The sequence below is a fragment of the Parasteatoda tepidariorum genome, chromosome X1 (assembly GCF_043381705.1).
Source record: "Parasteatoda tepidariorum isolate YZ-2023 chromosome X1, CAS_Ptep_4.0, whole genome shotgun sequence".
Taxonomy (NCBI): Eukaryota; Metazoa; Arthropoda; class Arachnida; order Araneae; family Theridiidae; genus Parasteatoda; species Parasteatoda tepidariorum.
The window spans coordinates 14,189,201-14,210,182 of record NC_092214.1 but is presented as its reverse complement, the minus strand read 5'-3'; the positions used below and the strand labels follow the sequence as shown (position 1 = coordinate 14,210,182).

Below are 20,982 nucleotides of genomic sequence, written 5' to 3'. Positions count from 1 at the left end.
GGTTGCTAGATTTTGAATAACTCGCTTTTTTGGCAGTCTTGATTTGGCCTCTTTCCATTTGTTTATTACTGTTTGTTCGTGTTGCAAGCTGTGCGCCATCTTACGTTAGTGTTAACACTTTTAGTATTGTAAACACAAGTATTGTTAGTATTGTAAACATAAGTAATAAGTAATCAAATACATTGTTTGCAAGAATCTCAAAACACAATGATGCCAAATGGCTTTAAAATGCAACTGAAACAGTAGCTTGGAAATTTAGGCAGTACCGAGCTTGCAGCGTTCCCTAGTGTAGAAAACACCATCCATTGTTCATTGATTCGGCCAATGGTGCGGAAACGTACCATTTTATTTCTTAAATAAAATGTCCCGCAGTGGACTGATCGTTAAGACACGGTTCCCAGCAGATCACCGAAGTCAAGCATCACTGACTGCGGTCAGTGTACGGGTGGGTGACCACTTGGATCAGTCTGCGTAGGGACCGAGGGTGTGCGGTATTGGTCCTCGTTAAACTGTTCTACCGTAAAGTGCTCAACTTCGCGTGCAGCTCGTCGGGCTACCGAAGCGGGGGTGCCATCCCCTCTGCAGAGGATCAAAATTGTGATGGCATGTCTTCGGATCATCCTCAGGGATGTTTCCCAGACCGTCGCCAATAGTCCATTGTGCAGCTCTAGTGCGACGTAAATGAACAAATCAAACAAATCAAACTTAAATAAAGTATTATTTTTCTTGCACGAAACTTATTTTTTGTCTCAATGAATGTAATTTAAACATATTTCAATGAAAATAACTTTGCATTTTACAAAATTTCTATCCTTGGCCTAAAATGGGTTAAATCAATGTAAGCGCAAAGCAATGGGTGTTTTCACTGAAATGAGAGTGATTGTACTGCAAACGTTTCTACGCGTTGTAGTTCGTAAAACGTGAAAAAGTGTTTAAGGTTAGAAGGTATTCGAAGCAACTTAAAAGTTGAAAACGCTTAAAGTGTAACATCGTATAGCAAATTCGAAAATACTCAATATTTGTTTTGATTGTTGAACACATAAGTTTTCTTCAAGTACTATCGTTGCTTTTATATAATATGATAGAAATATTCATGTACTAATTCTTTTAAATTTAATTCATGGCTTTTACTTCTGAAGATCTTGAAAGTAACTCTTTTTATATGGAATTAGAGGTTTGTTGCAGCAAAAATGTTGACTCACTGTGTTGTTTAAGAAATGAGTTAAAAGTATTTTTTCTTACTTCAAATGATATGATTTCTGATATTTATAGAACAAAACTGACACGGTTTTCTTTTTTAATTCCTATTATGTATAACTATCCAAAGTATGCCATTTCCACCCTTGAGGCAACAGCACAGTCTGTATCTTTTGATTATTTGCCTTTTAGCAAACTTATACACTGCTCAAAACAACTAAAGGATATTGAATTTGTGAGTTGATCTTGCACCTGGAGAATTGTTAAAATGATTTATGCATTATCAAGAGGTAGTAAGCTATATGAGATAAGCAAGACATTTGTTTGGCAAAAAAAAAAGCGTACTTTATTGAGCATTTGGGTACAAAAGGAGAAATAACACAATTTGTGCATATGAGAAAAATAAATAAAAAAGGAATTTCCTTAAAAGAAAATCATTTTTAGTAGGGGTTATGGTTTTCCTGTACGGCCAGCAACGTTGAACACCTTTGAGTCAATGAGGAGCTGGGGTATTCTGTCTCACTCCTCCAGAAGTGCTCTTTCTAGTTCTTGGAGAGTTTGTAAGGATGGTTAACATCCAGCAATATGTCTGCTTAGAATGTCCCAAACATGTACGATTTTGTTTATGGCTGGAGAACATGCTGGCCAATCCATAAGCATGATTCCTTTCTCCAAAAAGAAAACATTCATGAAGTTAGGGTGATATGGCCTGCATTTGTCTTCCATTAACATGAAGTCATCTCCAATTGCATCAGCGTTAGGGACCACAATAGGTCTCAGGAACTTATCCCTATATTGGCAACCTGTCAGAGCCCCATTTTGAATTATATGAAGATCGGTTATTTTTTGTGTTAGCTGGGACAAAATATTATTTTTAAATTATTTTTTCTTATTGTTATATGATATATTTTTGTTGTTTTTACTACCATTTTTTCGCTGCATTGTGGAGTTATATTTTTTAATAGAAACAAAATATACAATATAATGTATAAATTATTAATATTAATTTTTTGTGGTTCACTGTATATTTTGACAACAGCATTGTCCATACATACTGCGATATTAGACTGGAATTTTTTAAAAAATATGTCAAAATCAATGAATTTTATTCAACTATTTGAATAGCACCTCTGCGATGTTAAAGAATATTGATTACGTGGTAAAATAGTGAAATTTTGACTGTTGTTTGTTTGTAATGATTGACACTAAAAGGTTTTCTGCAAACAGTGTTTGCATATTCCAATGCAATATACGTATCTCATAAGAGACATCCTATATGTGTAGTAGCTCCCTAATTTATTTTGAAATATAGTTTGCCCCCTTTGTTTTGAGGATCAGGAAAAATTATATATAATGTAAAAAAATAATTATTTAAAGAAAGAATTTTTTGTGTCTGATTTTGTGACTTAATTAATAGTTAACACTTATTAATTAGAATCTAATATACAGTAGGGAACCGATTATCGGGACCATCGCTATTCCGGATTACTGATTTTTCAGGTTTTCTGAATCACTACAAAAAGCCGTTTTTTTTTATTGTTAAACCCAACTAAAAAAAAAAAATTTCTGGAAATAATCTTAAAGAGAAGAAAAAGCGATGAAGTTATACACTAATGATTATTTCCAAAATGATGGTAAGGTAAACATCTTTCTAAAAAGAAAAAAAAATCGTTAAATCTTATGGGAAAAATGTTTTTTTTTTTTTTTAAATGGCGGGGAAATGTATGAATTTCGTTCCGGTTTCTTGGTTTTCCGGATAACGGGTTCTGTACTATACTAATTTATAGTTTGCACTAATTAATTAGCATATTTGAGGTCACACCTGAAGCCATTAATAAAAGTGCATGAAAATCTGATTATTTGAACAAAAGTTATTCAGGAAGATATCTTTTTTAATTTAATACCTCTGAATATCACTTTAATTGGTAGAAAATCCCTTGTTTAGACATCTGACTGAATCATATAAAAGCCCTGTAGCAGAATTTTTTCGGGCTTTCTGCAACAAAACTCTTTAGCACTAATATCTTTCTGTGAGATACTATTAATAATAACAAAAATGTATGCTTCTAATTTAAGGTAACAAAAGCACTGTGTTTACAAAAAAAAAAAAATTTTAAATTTAATATGTAATTTTTTTTAAATCTTATATTATGACCGATATTCTCGCATTTTGTGAGGGGGAGGGAAAGACACTAATTATTTTCTTTATCGCATTTTGCAAATCATCATCGGAGTAAAAAAATAATTAAATATCATGAAATCAGTAATTAGCAAAACACAGATAGACGAAGAGATTGCGTGAATCAGACTCCTAATAAAAAAGTTTACTCAAATGTATGTTTCGTTTTAAGATTTGATTGTTGTAATAAAATATATATAAAAAATATTGTGTTTTAATAACTATGTGGAAATCAAAAGCAATAACTGCCAAGAAATAGATAAAATCATTGACTTAAAAAGTAAATTATCAAACGGGCAATTAAAATTTCGTGTATCCCCTGAAATATATCTGGATGTCTGAAAGCTATGGGAAAATCAATGTCAATAACTGTCAAAAATACAATCAAAATAGATTTACAATATAATAAGCACTAATGATATAATATATAAGCATATATAAGATAACATATAATGAGCATTTCAAAAAGTGATTATTTAAATGTGCGATTCAAAATATCACCTCGATTCTGCCACATTGTATAAAAGAATGGTCTATCATACTGATGATCTGTAATCTATGAATTTTTTCTATATGCTTTTCTATACATATATACTTTTTGAGTATAAGTAAATTGTTAAATAATATGTTTATTCTTTTATTTACAGACTAAATATAGTGAAAAGTATAAAGAGGCTCAAAAGAAGTTGTGGATTATTTGTGTTCCATGCCAAAATAGTTTAAAAGGAAGTGCAATTACTAAGGACTTTGTTGGTAAGAATCCCCTAAGTTTTTATTTTTTAGAAGTTTCTGATTATGCACATTTAATTCATCTGAAAAGTTTTCTATTTTGAAGTCCACATCCTTTAAATAAATTATTTTTATGAGCTCAGTTTTAGTTTTTCTGTAATTGAATTAAATGAGAATTGTTTTTCATTTGATTATAATTATAAAATTATAGTTTGTTTCTGGAACTAAATAATGTTTTAGGTAGGTAAAACATATGGACAATTTAGTAGAAATAATTTTAGTTTAGTTATGATATTACTACACCATCAAATGCAAAATAAAAAAAATATATGTAATAAATTTAGGTTTTTATTAAAAAGTGTTAACAAGCACTATTTTAATTTCCAAATTTAACATAATAAAATTACATTTTTAATAATGTTACTGCAAACATAGTTCAAATACCATGCATGGAAAAATGGTATATAGATTTAAATATTTAAAAATTTATTTGTTTTCTAACAAAAACATTTTTAACAAATTGTATGTATAGAATTCAGAAATGTTTTGCACTTTCCCAAACAAAAGTTATCACACTTGACATGTGTAGGGAATTAAGACAAAATAAAACTTATAATAAAATCAAAGCCGTTACCTATATAAGACCCTTGTGGCAGTTGGTTAGGGAAAGATTAGCATTTTTAAGAGGTCTCAAAAAAAAAAAAAACATTTCAATTACAACTTTGCACATACTTTACAAAATGGCTTGAAATAATATTATTCTATAATGACATAAGTAAATTTAAAATATCTTGTTCTGAATTTTTTATTTTTTTTAAAAATAGACATTTTGTATTTTAAAAATAAACTTAAAATAAAAACTTAACTTTTTTCAATTGAAATAACAAAAGATAACACAATTGCTGTTTACAATCACAACGAAAATTTAGAGATAAAAAACGAGAAGTGTTTTAAAAATCCCCTGAAATCATTCTTCAGTATCAATGTCAAATAAATTCAAATTTTCATAATCTAATCTACAAAATCCATTGAGAATCTGAAATCTTTTCTGCAAAGGAGTTATCACCATCTCTGATGTTGTAGATATCACAACCTCAACCAAATAAATCATTATTCCTGGCATTAAAAAAATGCCAGGCATGTGACTCTTCCTCTAATTCACGGGATTATGTGAATCTCTAAACTGTTGATTCGGGGTTTTTCCGCTAATCAATAATTTATTCTGGTACAAAATTATTTTGGAGTTCCAATCTAAAATTTACATTTTGTTTCTTACAGGGTATCCGCACAAGTCATGAGTTGTCATGTATTGAACTAAATTTGTCGTGAAATATCATGATTTTAACTATTTTTTAAAAAAAGTCATGGATTTAGATCACCGAAAAATCTAATTTTAAAAATGGAATCTGCCCACCCCCCCAATTTCATGGTGTTCCGAATATTTGAATTTCTTACAAAATCCCCACTGACAGCCATATTTTATTAAAATGTAAAATGTTTTTATCATGTTCTTTAAAAATTATGGTGTTCTTTAAAAAGATGAAAGGAAAAAACATAATTTCTAGAGCGGATTATCTTTTAAACTTTATGATTTCAGAATTTTTTTTTTTTTTATCAATTTAAAATTCTAGCTTGGCGAATTTTTTTTATTCTGAAATGAGAACAGAAAAATCAGGAGTATTTCTTTTCTTTCCAATAAGCAAGAAAAGTATCTTATATACTATATAAGATACTTTTCTATATGCAGAATATAGTTCTGCAGAAGAAAAGAAAAAAATTATTTACTTTTGTATTTTTTCAGCTATTTCATTGCTTCAACTCTTTCTTAACTCCGTTTTTTTAATTTGAAATCTATAAAAATGAAGATGCAAAGTATAGCAGTTTCGCGAATACCTATCATTTCGATTAATGTTATTATAATGCTTTTTTAAATTTATTGTTGTGTTTTTGTCGGAGAAAATAGTAACTTTGTTAAGTCATGAAAAATTCTTGGAATTAGTCATGGAAAGCCATGAACTTAAAAATCTAAAATATAGCAGATACCCTGCTCCTACGCAAAATCTCGTTAATGAGACATTTATTCCGTCCTTCTCAGAACCCTCTTTTTATGTGCGATAGCGACTTTTTTAGACAGATTTTGTTGAGAAAAACCCGTACTTGAGATAAACTTCGATAGTATGAGAGTGAAAAAAATATTCCATAGAAACTTCTCTAGAATTAATCAACTACTGAGTGAAACACAAAAGTATAAAATTGATAATCTAAAAAAGTAATTTTGAAATGCCACACATAGTAAATAGGGGTGCACAAACTTTTTGAGTGGTAATTATAAATGCCAAAAAATTATTGAAACGTCACTTAGATTTATGATGAAATCGGCAAAAATTACTCTTATTTGAAATTCGCCTGTTGTAATTTCATATTAAAAATATCGGATCTTTTAAAACCATGTGGAATTTTGTAATAATAACCAATGAAAAAGCTATTGAGTAACAACATAGATTTAAAATAGAATTTGTGCAAATTGAGCGCATTAAAAAGTGAAGTCTCAAAAGTATGATTCAAAATTTTTTTATTTTTTTGAAGAGGAAAAATTTAATTGCGTTCATGAGTTCTGGCGGGCCACTCATCACCAGTTTGCATGCATCCTTAATTTAAAAGTTTGTTTACTATTTAAAAAATGTTTTTTTATGGCTTATATTTTACTGAGTAGCAATTTTGTTGCAAATTCCATTTATAACAGAAGAGATATTTAATAAATGTGATATATATTCCTCCCTTTTTATTTGCTTACAGTTAAATCAAATAAACATTAATATGATGATACAACATGAAAATTTTGAATGAGTACTTACTTTTCAATGCGCTTGATACCATCGTAAATCTTACTTTCGATCTTTTTATCTTTTACAGATTATGTAATTGATTTTCTTGTGGTTCTTAAAATTCTTATCTTTACGAAACAGAAAATTTGAATCTCACATTTAAATTAATAAACACTTTTTCACACTCTCAATTTGCGTGAATACCATCGTAAAACTATGTGGTGTTTCGATCAATTTATCGGCTATAAAGTTTCATAATTTTTTTTAAAAATTTCTATGTTTATACATTATTATTCACAGCTGAAATAGTTATCAGAATGTTAGTGCAACTAAATATTAATTTTCATTGAAAAACGATTTATTTAAGAACATATTAAAATTAACAGTCTCATAGCACTCTGACAAACAGAGTAACAAAGCATCAATGAAAACTAAGAATTTTCCCCTGAAGCTTAAGTACTCTCATACTATAGAAAAAGGACGACATCATGAGCTACGCACGATCAACCAACAGCAAATGAAATAAGACCGGCCTTACACTTGCAATCCTTGATGTCACTGACTTAAGTTGAATGCATGAGAATCATTCAATCAATTTTTGGTTTTCCATATTACTGTATCACAGGGAACTGATGGTAAAGACACTGGCTGCGGTCAGTAAGCGAGTGGATGACCTCTTTAATCAGCCTGCATATGGACCGAGGGTGTGCGGCATCGGTCCTCATTAAATTGTTCTACCATGAAGTGCTCGACTTCTTCCGCTGGTTGTCGGGCTACCAAAGCAAGGCAGCCGTGCCCTCTGCAGAGGTTCAAAATTCCAATGGCATGTATTCAGATAATCTCTATTGTGACATAAATAAAGTACCTACTGCCTCATGTTTTTGTATTTAGTAAATAAAATGCTGGATCATAAAGAAAATATGGAAAAAAACAAAAGTTTATGATAAAAAGAAAACTCAAATTGCAAAGTGATTCTAGAAAATGTAAGAAACAGAAGAAAAAAAAATGAAGGTGTACCAGAACTTTTAAAAAAGCAATAAAAATAAATAAATAAAAGACTAACATCTGTTTCAAAAGGCTGAAGAGAAACAGAAAACCTTTTTTAATTCTTTACTTCAAAGCCGGATATATTTAGTTATTAGTTTGTATTTTTTTTTTTTTAAAGTGACATTAAAAGAAAAGTCATAAATGCTCTTAAAAATGTGCAGCACCACAGTAAAATTATTAAATAATTAAAAACAGAAACTTAATTAAAACAGAACTTAACAGAAAACAGAAGTATAAAAAATCATTTTATCCTTTTTACTCTATTTTTAGGTAACAATTGAGAAAAAAAAGGCATCAAAAGCATTCTTAAAAAATGCTGTATTATATTCATGAATGTCAATTGTTTTGCTTTTTTTCACAAGATTTTATCAAGTGGACAAACTAAAAGTTGGCAGGCTCATTATGAGATGACTGGTATTTTGTATGATTATTTGAATGATTAATATCTAGTTCTGTCCAGGGTTTGAAAAAACCCAACCCGCCTGGGTTTTATTGAAAAAACCCGGGGAAAATTGGGTTTTTTCATTTAGTGCTCATAAATTTTACTGTGAAAATATTTTTATTTATTAAATACTGTTGTATAAGTAAACACGAAAATTTCATCTGACTTTTATCTGTAATAAAATTAAACTGGAATAAATATTTAATGGTTTTCCAGGTTTTTATAATACGATTAATAGAAAGTGAAATTAAAATTACGTTTAATTATAAAGAGTATCAGTTACTTGTCCCTTTTTTCAAATATTTAGATAAATATATGCATTTTAACTTTATAGTTTCAAAAAACAAATTAATCTTAAAATTATAAAAAAGCATATATAAAAAGTTATAGCTTATTTTTTTAAAATCAGATAATAAAACTTTAAATTTGTTTATTGTTGTTTAATGTATCACTTAATAAATTTTTTTTTGTTTGCTTTCAATATTTTTAAACATGATTAAAAGAAACAAAATAAATTGTATTCAAATGAAATCTTAAAAATAATATTTAAAAAATCTTAAAAGTAATATTTTAATTTTTAACTGTTTTTTAATTGTGATAAACTTTCTCCAAATAGTTAAAAATTGTCAGCAGATGTTAAGAGTTGACTTAAAAAAAAGGTATATTTTTTCCTTTATTATTATTATCATACAACAGATTCAAAGTGTCTTAGATGGTGATACTCTCTTAGATGGTGATACACTTTTACGAGTTTTGTAGCTCTATCTATTCCAAATTTATTTCGAAGTTTACTCTGCACCAAACCGAAAGTTGAAAAGTGTCTTTCGATAGAGACAGAGGATGCTGGTGCTGAATGCAAAGGAAAAAGAATTGACAGAAATATTGTGGAAGCTAGGAATTTTATTTACTTTTTTTTCTCGCCATAATTTTCCACTATTTTTTGATGAAAACTGTTGTATAACAGTGTCAAGCATAATTAATTTTGGAAAGTATTCAGGATCGGACATTTTGAATGCCATAACACGTGGCAGAAATTCTGGATGATGCTTAGAAAGCCAGTTTTCTGCTAATTGGTCTTGTTCATCATTTAAAAATTGTCCCCTTATTTCGGGATCCAGGATGCATATGCTAATAAATGATGTGGCTGAACAGCCTGATTGAATCTTTTTACAAAATGTTTATGGGGTTCTAATTCATCACACGATAGTAAGTTAATTCATATTTCAACAGCTTCTGAAATTGAAATGTTTTCTGATTGAAGCTTTTTTAAAGCTTCAGAAACAATTGATATCTGTTTTACCCAATTGATAGTTTATTGGTAAAGCCCAACGTTATTTGATATTTTTGACATATTATTAGATTTATTTTGATGTTCAAGAACAATCTCTTCATATTTATGGTAAATATTGGCAAAAGTTTTTACACGCTCACAATATGAATTCCATCTAGTATCATTGGGTCATCAAGCAGTTTTTTTCATTTGCCCATCCATGTGCTTGATGCACATTTCTAAAATATTTGTTAACTTCAACGATGTGTCCAATGATAGTATTAGGAAATGCTTCTTTTTGAACCAAATTTTAAAAAAACAATTTGTGAAGAAAACCACCAAGTGGGTTTTTTCAAAGTGGGCCCACTTGGGGAACCCTGGTTATATGTATTTTATATTAAGTTTAAATAATGCATTATCACTAATACATATTTGAATCTTCTTTATTGATAAGTACATTACGTTTCATAATTTTTTAACTCAAGAATTATAAAATATAAATGAAGTAATATAAAAGGAACAATTTTATTAATCTTTTTGTTTTCTCACACATTTATTTACTACTATATTTATTAAACATATGGATATCACCTATTATAAAATTATAATCTGTTAATATTTATAATCAGTAAAAGCTAAAATTTCATCTGACTTGAGTTAAATAAAAAACTGAAATAAATATTTAATGGTCTTACATGTTTATATAATAAAATTAATAGAAAGTGAAATTAAAACTATGTATAATTATGAAGAGTATCAGTTACTTTTCCCATTTGTTTTCAAGTAATTAACCCGAGGAAAATGATTTCATTTTTAGATAAATAGTTTTAAAAAGTTCTCTTATAGAAAGTTTTAGCTTTTTTTTTATAGCCAGAAAATAAAACTGTTTAAATTTGTTAATGTATCACTTGGTAAAAAAAGAAAAAAATTGTTTCTTTTCAATTTTTTTAAACATATGAATTAATATTAATAACCTTTTTATTAATATATAAATAATGCAACTATATTTGAAAAATTGATCTTTTCAGACTATATTATTTAAATTTTAATTTGATTTAAAGCATTAAAATATTACTTTTTGAAAAAACCCACTTGAAGTTTTCAATAGTACCTACTACAGTGGAAAGTCGCGTATCCGGAATCGGCGGGACTTTCCGAAGTCCGTATATTTGATTTTTCCGTATAATTGACCTCCAAGGTAAACAAAGCTTAAAATGATCTGAATCTAAGAAGCAGAAAATAAATAAACATTATTTTTCGGGCAATAATGTTTTAGTATTAGAATGATATCTAATCAATCATAAACAAAATATTAGAAAAAAAATAATTATTGCTATTCTAAAAATAAATATAGAAAACGAAAAAAATTCCCAGTTATGAAAATATTAATTGCTCTCTCCACCATTTTGAACTAGAACGATTCAAGCAAGAAGGGGAAATTCCCGTCATTCAATAAGGTGGGTAGGTGGAGAAGAAAAATTCATTTCCTCCTTACTTGTCATTCAAGTTGAGGGCGGGGTAGTGACAAATTCTTATTTTCTCTCCCATCATTGGCTATCAATCAAGCATAAAGGCGTGGCATGCTAATTGGGTTCTCTTTATTTTTTCTTGTGTGACTAAAGGGGATTCCCCCTCCACTTTAACATTCAAAAAGGTTCCAGGAAATGCCTCTTTTACTAGCCAGCTGCATAGAAAGAAGGGGGAGGGAGGGGACTCAGTTGTGCTCTTTTGAAAACACCCCCCCCCCTTTCCTGCATTCCAGAGGAGGAGCGTCATGGTCTTAGTTCTTCTGTTCTCTTTTCTGTTGATTTATGGGTTCAATGCATAGATCTCTAGAAGCTGAAAAGGGGAAAACCTGTCAAAAGACTTCGTTTTTTTTTTTTAAGGGGAGAGGGGAAGATGAAGAAATGTTTGTTTATTTTGATTGTTAAAAAGTGTCCGGGAAATCGACCCTTCCGGAAAAGGGACGTCCGGATATGGGGCGTTACACTGTATAAAATTATATGAAGATTCGAGTTTCTTTTACTCTACTAATATTAAAAACTTAATCATATAAATCATGCAACTCTATTTGACAAATTTATGCTGCACAATAAATTATATAAAAGTAAATGCGAAACAATAAGTTTTAGTAAAAAAAAAAAAATTTTTTTTTTGTTGAAAAAACCCACTTATCGTTCCAGGCGGTTTTTTTCAAGGTGGGCCCACCCAATAAAACCCCGGGCGGGTTTTTTCAAAGTGGGTCCACTTGGCGAACCCTGGTTCTGTCCCAAATAATTTTATGTTATATTTACTTGTCTGAGTAAATTAGAGAATCACACATTGAAGCATAAATTTTGGTACCTACTACTAGAAAAACATTACTCAGAAAGCAGAGTAAATTGGCATATTAAAAACTATAACTTACATATAAAAAAAATTGCTCCTAATTCTGAAATTAAAGCTCAGTCTTTCATTGTCGGAAGGAAGTGATGAAGAGAAAATATTGATTAAACGTGTTTTTAAAAAATTTTTTATAATGTAAAACACTTATAAAAAAACAACATATTTTGAAGAAAAAGTGATGAGAAAAAGTATCAGAAACACTCTTAAAAAATGCATCACCATGATAAAATTATCAAATAAAAAAAATTATAAAAATATAATCGCCATTTTTAAGAGAACACAGCAAATGAAAATAGTGTCATTTTTTCCAAATCTATTTTATTCTTGTTTTGATTTTACTTCAAGGTATCAGTGATTGTATGGTATTGAATTTAATTCAAGACAAATTTAAATAGGCAAAAAACAAAACACTACAAAATGCAATCTTAATAATTTCTCTTTTTTTTAATTTACCAATATTTTCACCTGTTCATCCTCTTATTTGTTATTGAGCAAAATTTTTTTTTCTCTCCATCTAGGTTGAAATCATTTTTGCATTAACAGAAAAACCTAGCTCCCTAATTCCTGCCTCATTCATTAAAAGAAATTCAATCCTAATTGTGTAAATTATAAGTCAACTAACTAAAAACAACTAATTTTGTTGTGTTAAGAGATAATCCTTGTGTCTGCACGAAACATTACACAGTGTATTCGATGGCTTGCGTAAAGAAAAATACAAATTATATACAGATTTTTTTTTGACATTCCACTTTCTGCTACATAATTTGGCATGATTGGTAATTTCTTTTGTTATGTATTTAATTTACGAATATTTATTTGTTTTTTGCAATTTTTTTGTTGTATTGACTAAAAAGATGCTTATCATTTTTTACAGATAGGCATATTTTAAAACCATCCCCATTCTTCAAAAGGTAAACATTGAACTTCATCCAATTTTCATAGAATTTTATTTTTTTGCATGTTTATTCATTAAAATTTTTCATTTCAGTCATTTTGTTACTACTGATTTGAACAATTCATTGAATTTTGAAATAGAGGATGGAAAAATCAAAACACCTATGGGTAAGGTAAATTTCAATTAGGTGTGGATACAGCTCTGTTTTATACTGCTGTTCTGTAGAGAAACTTTTTTTTTTGTTTGAGATGTACCTCGCAATTTCCTACTACTTGGCCTACCCAAACAGATTTTCTTTACCCAGCAAAAAAAACTTCACATCCTGATACTGACTACACTGATCAGATTTTTTAGTCCTAAGACCCAGTGCCAGTATCCTGGACCTGGCAATTATCTGGGGCCAGTACCACTCAATTATTTCTGACATAACCATTTTCAGGCTTATAGTAACCTTAAAACAATCCATATAAATAGTTTTGGAAATCCTGGCATTGCATCACGTTCTAAATAACTGTTAAGCGCAACATTTACCTTAGTGGCATTTTAATGCATAGAAACTTTGGTAAAAGAGGCATCTTTGGTGCAGAGAAATATGCTGGCTAAAGAGTGGTGTACATTTATGAGAAAGACATGAAAATTCAAAAATCTAATGCTGAAAATTGTTTTAACTAAATATAGCTAAATCTATGCAAAATTAGCAATAAGAAATTACATTGATATTTTGAAGTTAATAAAATTATAATGAATAAAAGTCAAAGGTAACTTAAAAAATGCGATGTATGTCTGTATTACTCTCATACTAAAATAGCTTCCATCAAATTGAGTATTACAGTTGAAGGTTGAAGTGCATAGATTGCGCTTCAACCTTAAAATTAGAAAACATAAGACATTTTCTAATTTTAAGTTAGTACACTACAGTAATTTCCGGTGGATATGCCACACTTCTGTCCATGCTGTATGTGTGAAAAACTAAGAATTTCAATCATCATATAGGACGCACCGCCATAGAGGCCAAACTTCTGTTCTTTATTCCCTAACGTACAATAAAGTGTGAAATGTCACTAGATTTACTCTATTATATTGATAAGAAGTATTACATATAAACTTGGTTGCAATTCACTTTCCAAATACATAATTAAGTTTGAAATTAAATAAAAGTTATTCACATTTAACAGGTAACATTTTTAAAAAGGCGGAATAGAAAGCACCACATGTTTGCCACATCGATTCTTATCAAGTATCACATGCATGAAAATACACCAATAATAATCTTGAGAACATGAAATCTATGCTTAGAAAACAGTTATTATTTGTAATTTTTTTTACATATGCACACTTATTATAAAAAGAAAGAATTGTGAATGATACTTACAGAAAAAAATTATGTAACCAATTCAGAATCATCGAATGTATACGCAATAAAAAAATAAATTTATCCCAAAATGAAATAAATCATAAACTTTTTATTTATTTTTCAAATATTTCCAATCTTATATATTAAATCAAATCCATCAAAATCAGATTCATCACTTTCGAAACAAAACAAACATTGAGTTCATTTTTCATGTCATCCGACATCGAGCAAGGAACATCTCCAAGCAAGGAATCATCAGCAAAAAATTATTTCCCACATACTAGTAAGATAAAAGAAAAAGAAGGAAATGTAGAATTCTACAGAATTAGTGGGGGAGATGAGCAAAAGAATGCGAAGAAAGGAGTGCAATATGTTGAATTGTGTGCGCCCCTCCCCTTTTTTCACACGCTAGGTCACTTTATTCCAGGTGCAACTAGGAAGAATAACTAGTTACCATAGTAATGGTCAAATGCAACCACAATTTACAAAATGCGGATTCTTCAGTGATTTTCAACCTTCAGTAACGAAAATGATTGGCTAAAAAAGAAATGAATGATTACGACAGTCATAGGAGGGATAAAAGTTGCGGAAGATGTTCTGTGACGTCAAAAATATTTATGACATCGACTGCATAACATAAATTTAGTGTGAATAAAACTAAGAAAGAGACAATTCACTCTCCTCTTCCGACTGAGAAATGTTTTAAATTCCGATGGGGGAATAAAATGTTCCTTTTTCCCCCCAACCTCCTGCTACCGCTTGCACAATGACTTGCTTGAGAAAGGGTGGAGAATGTCAGCAAAACATAAGGAAAATTAAACTAAAAAATTTTTCTGTTGATCATAAGTTGTAGCAGACAATTTTATTTTTTTGAATTCTCAAAGGAACACATTTCCTCATAATTAGAAGACTAGGGTTCTAAAGAAAGACATCCAATTTTAAAAATAAAAGATCTTTTTGTTCATCATTAAAAAGTTTAAATCTTTTCAAACCAAGACAGTTAAACATTAAAAAAATCGTTTAAAAATTACTTTGTAAAAGAACTCATTAAAGAAAGAAAGAAACTACGATTGCACTTAATTTAAAAAGGAAGCATATTTCTGATAAAATTTATATTGTTTTACATAAATATTTTAATAACTGGCGGGGTAATAAATGAAAATTTTACTGAGTACCTGAAACTAGTCTAGTAAAAGTAAAACTTTTGTTAGTTATCCGGACGTGGCTGGGTAAAATTAAAATTGATGCTGGAAATCCGAAACCGGCTTGGCAAAATTAAAATTTTTGCCAGGTTCTGGAAATTGGCTCAAATTCCCCTGGGTAACTAGACCTAGTAAAATGTTAGAAAATTTTACAACTTTATTTTCTTTTCCCCATTTTAAGATTGTTTGTATACAATTGATTAAAGATTTTGCTATAGAGTAGCATTCCCTCCCATTTGTAAGCAAATTTTAGAATACATAAGTAAATGATTTAATATTTTGGACCAAGTAAAATTTTATTATAATTTTATTTGTTTCAAATTTAGGTTTTACGTGTAATTTATAGAGTATTATTTTTTTTTCTTCCAAAAGTTAAACAAATTCTGACAACAAATCAAGTTTTTTTTCTTTTGTATTGATTTTTAAGTTAAGTAATAACATAAATTAATAAAAAAATGTACTCTTAATGTTAAAATGCAAAAATGTACTCTTAATGTTTTGTAGTTCAATTATTCAGGTATTTTTGATCAGAGGTGAAAGATTGAGTGCTTGCGATGTTTTATTTGCTATTTATTTATTTATTTTCTTTTTAGAATCAATCTCTATTCTAATGGAAGAAACAGCTTATAATGAGGCAAGTTGAATCTTTTTCATTGTTTGTTGTTTATATTTTTATAAATTTTGTTTTGAATATAATTTTGGGACAATTATTAGCCTTATCACTACAGAGACTGAGAAATCAAGGTTATACTTTTTAGCCATTCATATTAGACTGCAGAAGTATCTCATATAAAATATTATTGCAAAAATTTAGTTTATGTTTTATGTTTAGTTATATGTTTTTATTGAACATTTCATATTGCTATACGTTTGTATAATATTACATTGTTTTTCTCTGTTAGTATAAAATGGTTGTTCATCGTTTTTTTTATTGAATGTCCCATGTTATATTTTTTTAATGTTTGTATTGAATATTTTGTATTATATGGCTTAATGGTATATTTATTGAATGTTTTATGATGTTTGTCATGCCTCCATGTTGTGATGGCGTTGTCATCAAAATAGATGTTGTAGAAAAAAGACAGGAGGGAATGCTCTGATTGAGAGCGGAAGTGAAAAAAAAGGATGTGTGCTTGTAGTTTTGTTTAGGTGGCTTGCTTATATTAATTTTTTTCAAACTTCATCTTTTACCATTGTTAATAAATGTTTTCTTGTGTTGTAAACTGGTTGCCATTTTTTGACCAATTGTGTCTTTGGGAAGCATCTTAGTGAAGAAGGGAAAAGCAGGAAAAAATATACGTAATATCACAACATGCTCTCTTTCCAGAACCAGAGTATAAATCAAGGTATGAGATTTATCATATTCTGTTTATGAAGAACATTTTAAGAATTGAATTATGAGAGGTATTGATTTTAAGTGATATTCTTAAAGAGGAGAATAATTGTGTTTTAAAGAAATTATAATTATTTTGGGAATAAAAACAAATCGAGCAATTACGTTTAACGTAAGGGGAATGAAAAAAGAATATTTGGTAATAACTGCCGAAAAATGAGGTTTAGAAGTAAAATCGGAACATAAAGTTGTTGATTTAAAGGATTTGATAGAAAAAAGTTATTACTTTAAAAATTACCGACTTTGTTAAAGAATTTTTAATTACTACAGTTTCCGAACTTACTGAACGAGAGAAAAGAGAAGCAGAATTATTGAGCTCAGAAAAGAATCAAAACAAAGCAACAACTGAAGCAGCATTAGAACTCGAGAAGACTAGGCTTGAGATTGTTAAAGCACAATTAGAATTAACTAGAATGCAGACAGAGTGTTATAGTTCTAACTCAAATGTATTAAATGATTTTAGTTCAAATAATAATAACTTAGAAACATTAATCAAAAGCGTTAAAACTTTAACTATTTCCGTTCCTAGTAAACCCGAATTTTGGAATTTATTTTTTACGTCTCTTGAAGAAGCATTTGTAATAAAAAATGTCCCAGAAAAATTTAAAGTCGAAATATTATTTAATCTGTTAGGTGAACGAGCGGCACATTTGGTAGTTTATGCAAACGCGGAAGAAATTAAAGATTATCATAAAATTAAAGCTTTAATTTTAAAAGATTTTCAACCTACTCCAGAAGCCTGCCTAGAAAACTTTCTAAATGCCAAAAGATCAAAAAATGAAAACCACATGCAATTTGCTAGTAGACTAAGAGCCAATTGGAACTTTTATTGTGAATTTAAAAATGTAAAAGATTTTGAGACGCTGAATGAATTAGTAGTTAGACAACGGAACCCGAAGCTATGTTAGAATAAAACAATTAGATGCTTGGCTTAAACCTAGGCAGATCGCTGAATTGTGCGATAATTGGTTTACCTCTAAAGGTAGAAATTTTTCAGAATTGTATGATAATTTGGTCAACAATCGCAATCCGAATGGAAACACTAAGTATGTTCCACCACCTTTGAGAAAATCCCCATTTACCCCCCCCCTCCCCCGATGCAGCAGCGTTTCCGACGAAATATTGTTTAGTAGCAAAAAAATTTTTCAATTAAAGTTTTATTAATTTTCTGAGAGAAAGACTATTAAAAAAAATTTATAACAAAGTCGACGAAATATTCACCCGTATCGCGATCTGCTGCAGAACATCGCCAATTCTTAGCAAACTTTCGGTAGCAGCCAGTAAGAAAATAAATAAACGAAATAATAATTTTAAAAAAAGCATCGCATAAGGAGAAAATTTGAAAGGTATGCATCTTGTATCCACCCCCAGCTTAAGGAAAAATCGCAAGCTAGAAATCTAGTTAGCGCCTTGGCAATTGTAATTTGAGCGAACAGAAAAGGACCCTAAATCCGACACTCACGGGACTGACGAAATGCCGAACTTCGGATATCTTTCGGAAATTCCAATATGGCCTCCAAATATCCATTGTTAATTTCAGAAAAACCAATAAGTTTAGTCAAGTTTCGATCGTAGATTATGATGGGGTGAATTTAAAACTGGCTCATCTTAAGAGAAATTTTACTTAATCAAAATAATAATCTATATAATATAATCAAGAAGAAATGATCAGAATCCTATGAAGAAGAAATAATCGTTTCTTCTTTGGAGCAAGATCATAGTTCTAGTTTTTTCTTTTAGATAACATTTTGTTTTAACAAAAGACGCTTACCTCGCAAGAAAAAGAAAAAAAGCTAACAGGGATGTTCAAAAAATAATTTTTTTTTTAACAATTAATGCTAAGAAACTCACAATGAATAACAACAAAAAACAAGCTAAAAACTAATAACGATAAAAAAAAAACAAGCAAGTAATAATTAACAAGAAAAAATAAAAAGCGGCAAAATAAAAAAAATGAATCGAATAAAAAGCCGCAAAAGGGACAGAATTAATTTTGTTGTCCACATGGTAGTTTCAATGTCAACTGGGTGTGGCCAATTTATAGTCAAACAGAGGAGGAAAACTTGGGGGCAAATCAGTAAAGCACAAGCACAGCTGTCAAGATTGATTGATCAGTTTTTTTCAACTTCCATTTCTTTATTTTGTTCATTGGAAATGCAGGTGTTTTTACTTGTCACTTTATTTTAAACTGCTTTAGAAACAGATGTTTCCTTTGACACAGATTTATTTTTTTTTTCAAGCTTCTTTTTTATTTTTAAAAAATAAAATAAAATAAGTTACTTCAACAGAATAAAATTTCAAATAAAAAGAATATAGCTGATTTTTTTTTGTCTTATCAATATAAATTTCTTTAAAAAAAAGAAGAAAAAGATTAGATCAGATTAAGTGCCGAATTTTGGAATGCTGGATTAGGGGTCCCATACCCTTTTCTTTTCCCCAACCCCTTTAAAATATAATTGATTGATTCCTCCTAAACAGCTCCAGTAGAAATGACATGTGGAGGAGGTGGGGTACACCCCTCTTTTAAACATTTTCTTCTCTCTTTCTAAGTTGAGTCACATTGGGTTATTTCCATTGAAGGAGAGGGCATTCTACCCACTAAAATTCCACCCTCAAAGATTGTGAAAGTGAAACTTATTTCCCCTTCGCTCATTCCTTCAGAATTTTTTTGGGGCCTGCTTAGTTATTTCTTATTTTATTAGCTGTTTCTTTATTATGTATTAGTTTTTCCTCAAATTGTTAACGGTAATAAATTTTAAAATCTTTCTTTTAGTAAATTTTTATTTTATTTTTCTTATGACATTGTTCTACAGATTTCTGTAATCAGTTCAGCCTTACTAATTCAGCTACTGAACATATAAATATTTTTTTGCTGTTCTTCTGTTTTTTGGTGCGGTGCCAACTGGTAAGAACAACTTTATTTTATATAGTTTTGTTGTTTTCTTTTTTTTCCTTTTTTTGCTGAAAGAAAACTTTTTTTTTTGCTGAAAAAGAAATTTTTTATTATAATTTAGAAATTAAAACTTTACTTTATGAAATGCATAAAAAATGTAATTTTTTATTATACAGATATTCTAAATGGTAATTTAAAGGTCTCTTCTAAAAGGAGGCTGATATGCGCGGTTTAGCGCCATTGCGGCGCTTGCGCCGGAGCGACGCTTACTATAACTTTTTTTTAAAAAATTTCATTTTTATCGAGGTGCGGCGCTTTTGCCGAAAAATACGGTATATGCTGATCAAATTACTTACTTTTTGGAGGCTAATTCTATCGTAGATGATAGTAAAAAGCGTGCGACTCTTTTAGCTGTCTGTGGAATTAAAACTTTGTCTATAATTCGGACTTTAGTTTCACCAAAGGAAGTTACAGAATTTAATTTTCAAGAATTAATTAAACTTTTAAAAGAACATTTCTGTCCTAAATCTTCAGAAATATTTCGACGTTTAGAGTTTCATAAAAGGTTTCAATCAAAGTTAGAATCTGTGATTGCTTACGTAACCGAGTTAAGAAAGCTGGCCGAAGATTGTAATTTCGGAGAAACTTTGTCAGAACGTTTACGAGTTCAACTAGTTTGCGGTATTCGTGATGAAGAGGTTCAAAGAAGATTGTTGGCTGAATCTAAATTAACTCTTGAAAATGCAATTTCTGTTGCCGTAGCATGTGAGGTTGCGGCTTCCCAATCAAAGCATATTCATACCCAAAATTCTTCTTATTCTGAGAATTCGGATGTAGTTGATTTCGTACATGGTAGGAGCAAAAGAAATAATGCGCGATTTAGTAAACAAAATTCTAATGTTTCAGGTAGTAGCAAATTCAAAATTCTAAAGTGTGTTTCGGTTGTGGTGGTAAACATGAATGTTCAACGTGTAAATTCAAAAATGCAATATGCCATTCTTGTGGTCTTAAGGGCCACATTGTAAAAGTTTGTCGGAAGAAAAATAAATTTGAAAAACAGCGTGCAAATTAAATTGAAGTTCAACCAGAATATTTGAATGCTTTAAGTTCTCAATCTCCGTTTAAGAAAAACGCTATTGTTGAGGTTGATAAGGAAAAATTAGAATTGGAA

The 20,982-nt window shown here is 29.6% G+C and overlaps 1 protein-coding gene across 5 annotated transcripts in view; it reads left to right on the top strand.

Annotated features, from left to right (window-relative positions):
- The first annotated feature begins 887 nt into the window (after positions 1-887).
- The window catches only part of LOC107452152 (ankyrin repeat domain-containing protein 27), a 125,203-nt gene continuing 105,108 nt past the window's right edge, over positions 888-20,982 (top strand). Inside the window, exons 1-5 of one of the 5 annotated variants that reach the window (XM_016068466.3) lie at positions 894-1,174; positions 4,024-4,129; positions 12,949-12,985; positions 13,063-13,136; positions 16,119-16,159. In XM_016068466.3, the coding sequence (XP_015923952.1) occupies positions 1,121-1,174; positions 4,024-4,129; positions 12,949-12,985; positions 13,063-13,136; positions 16,119-16,159 (312 nt within the window). In that variant the 5' untranslated portion in view covers positions 894-1,120. Of the gene's footprint in view, positions 1,175-4,023; positions 4,130-12,948; positions 12,986-13,062; positions 13,142-16,118; positions 16,160-20,982 lie in introns of all 5 variants that reach the window. The other 4 variants (XM_071187524.1, XM_043049557.2, XM_016068468.4 and 1 more) reach the window with 4 other exon arrangements.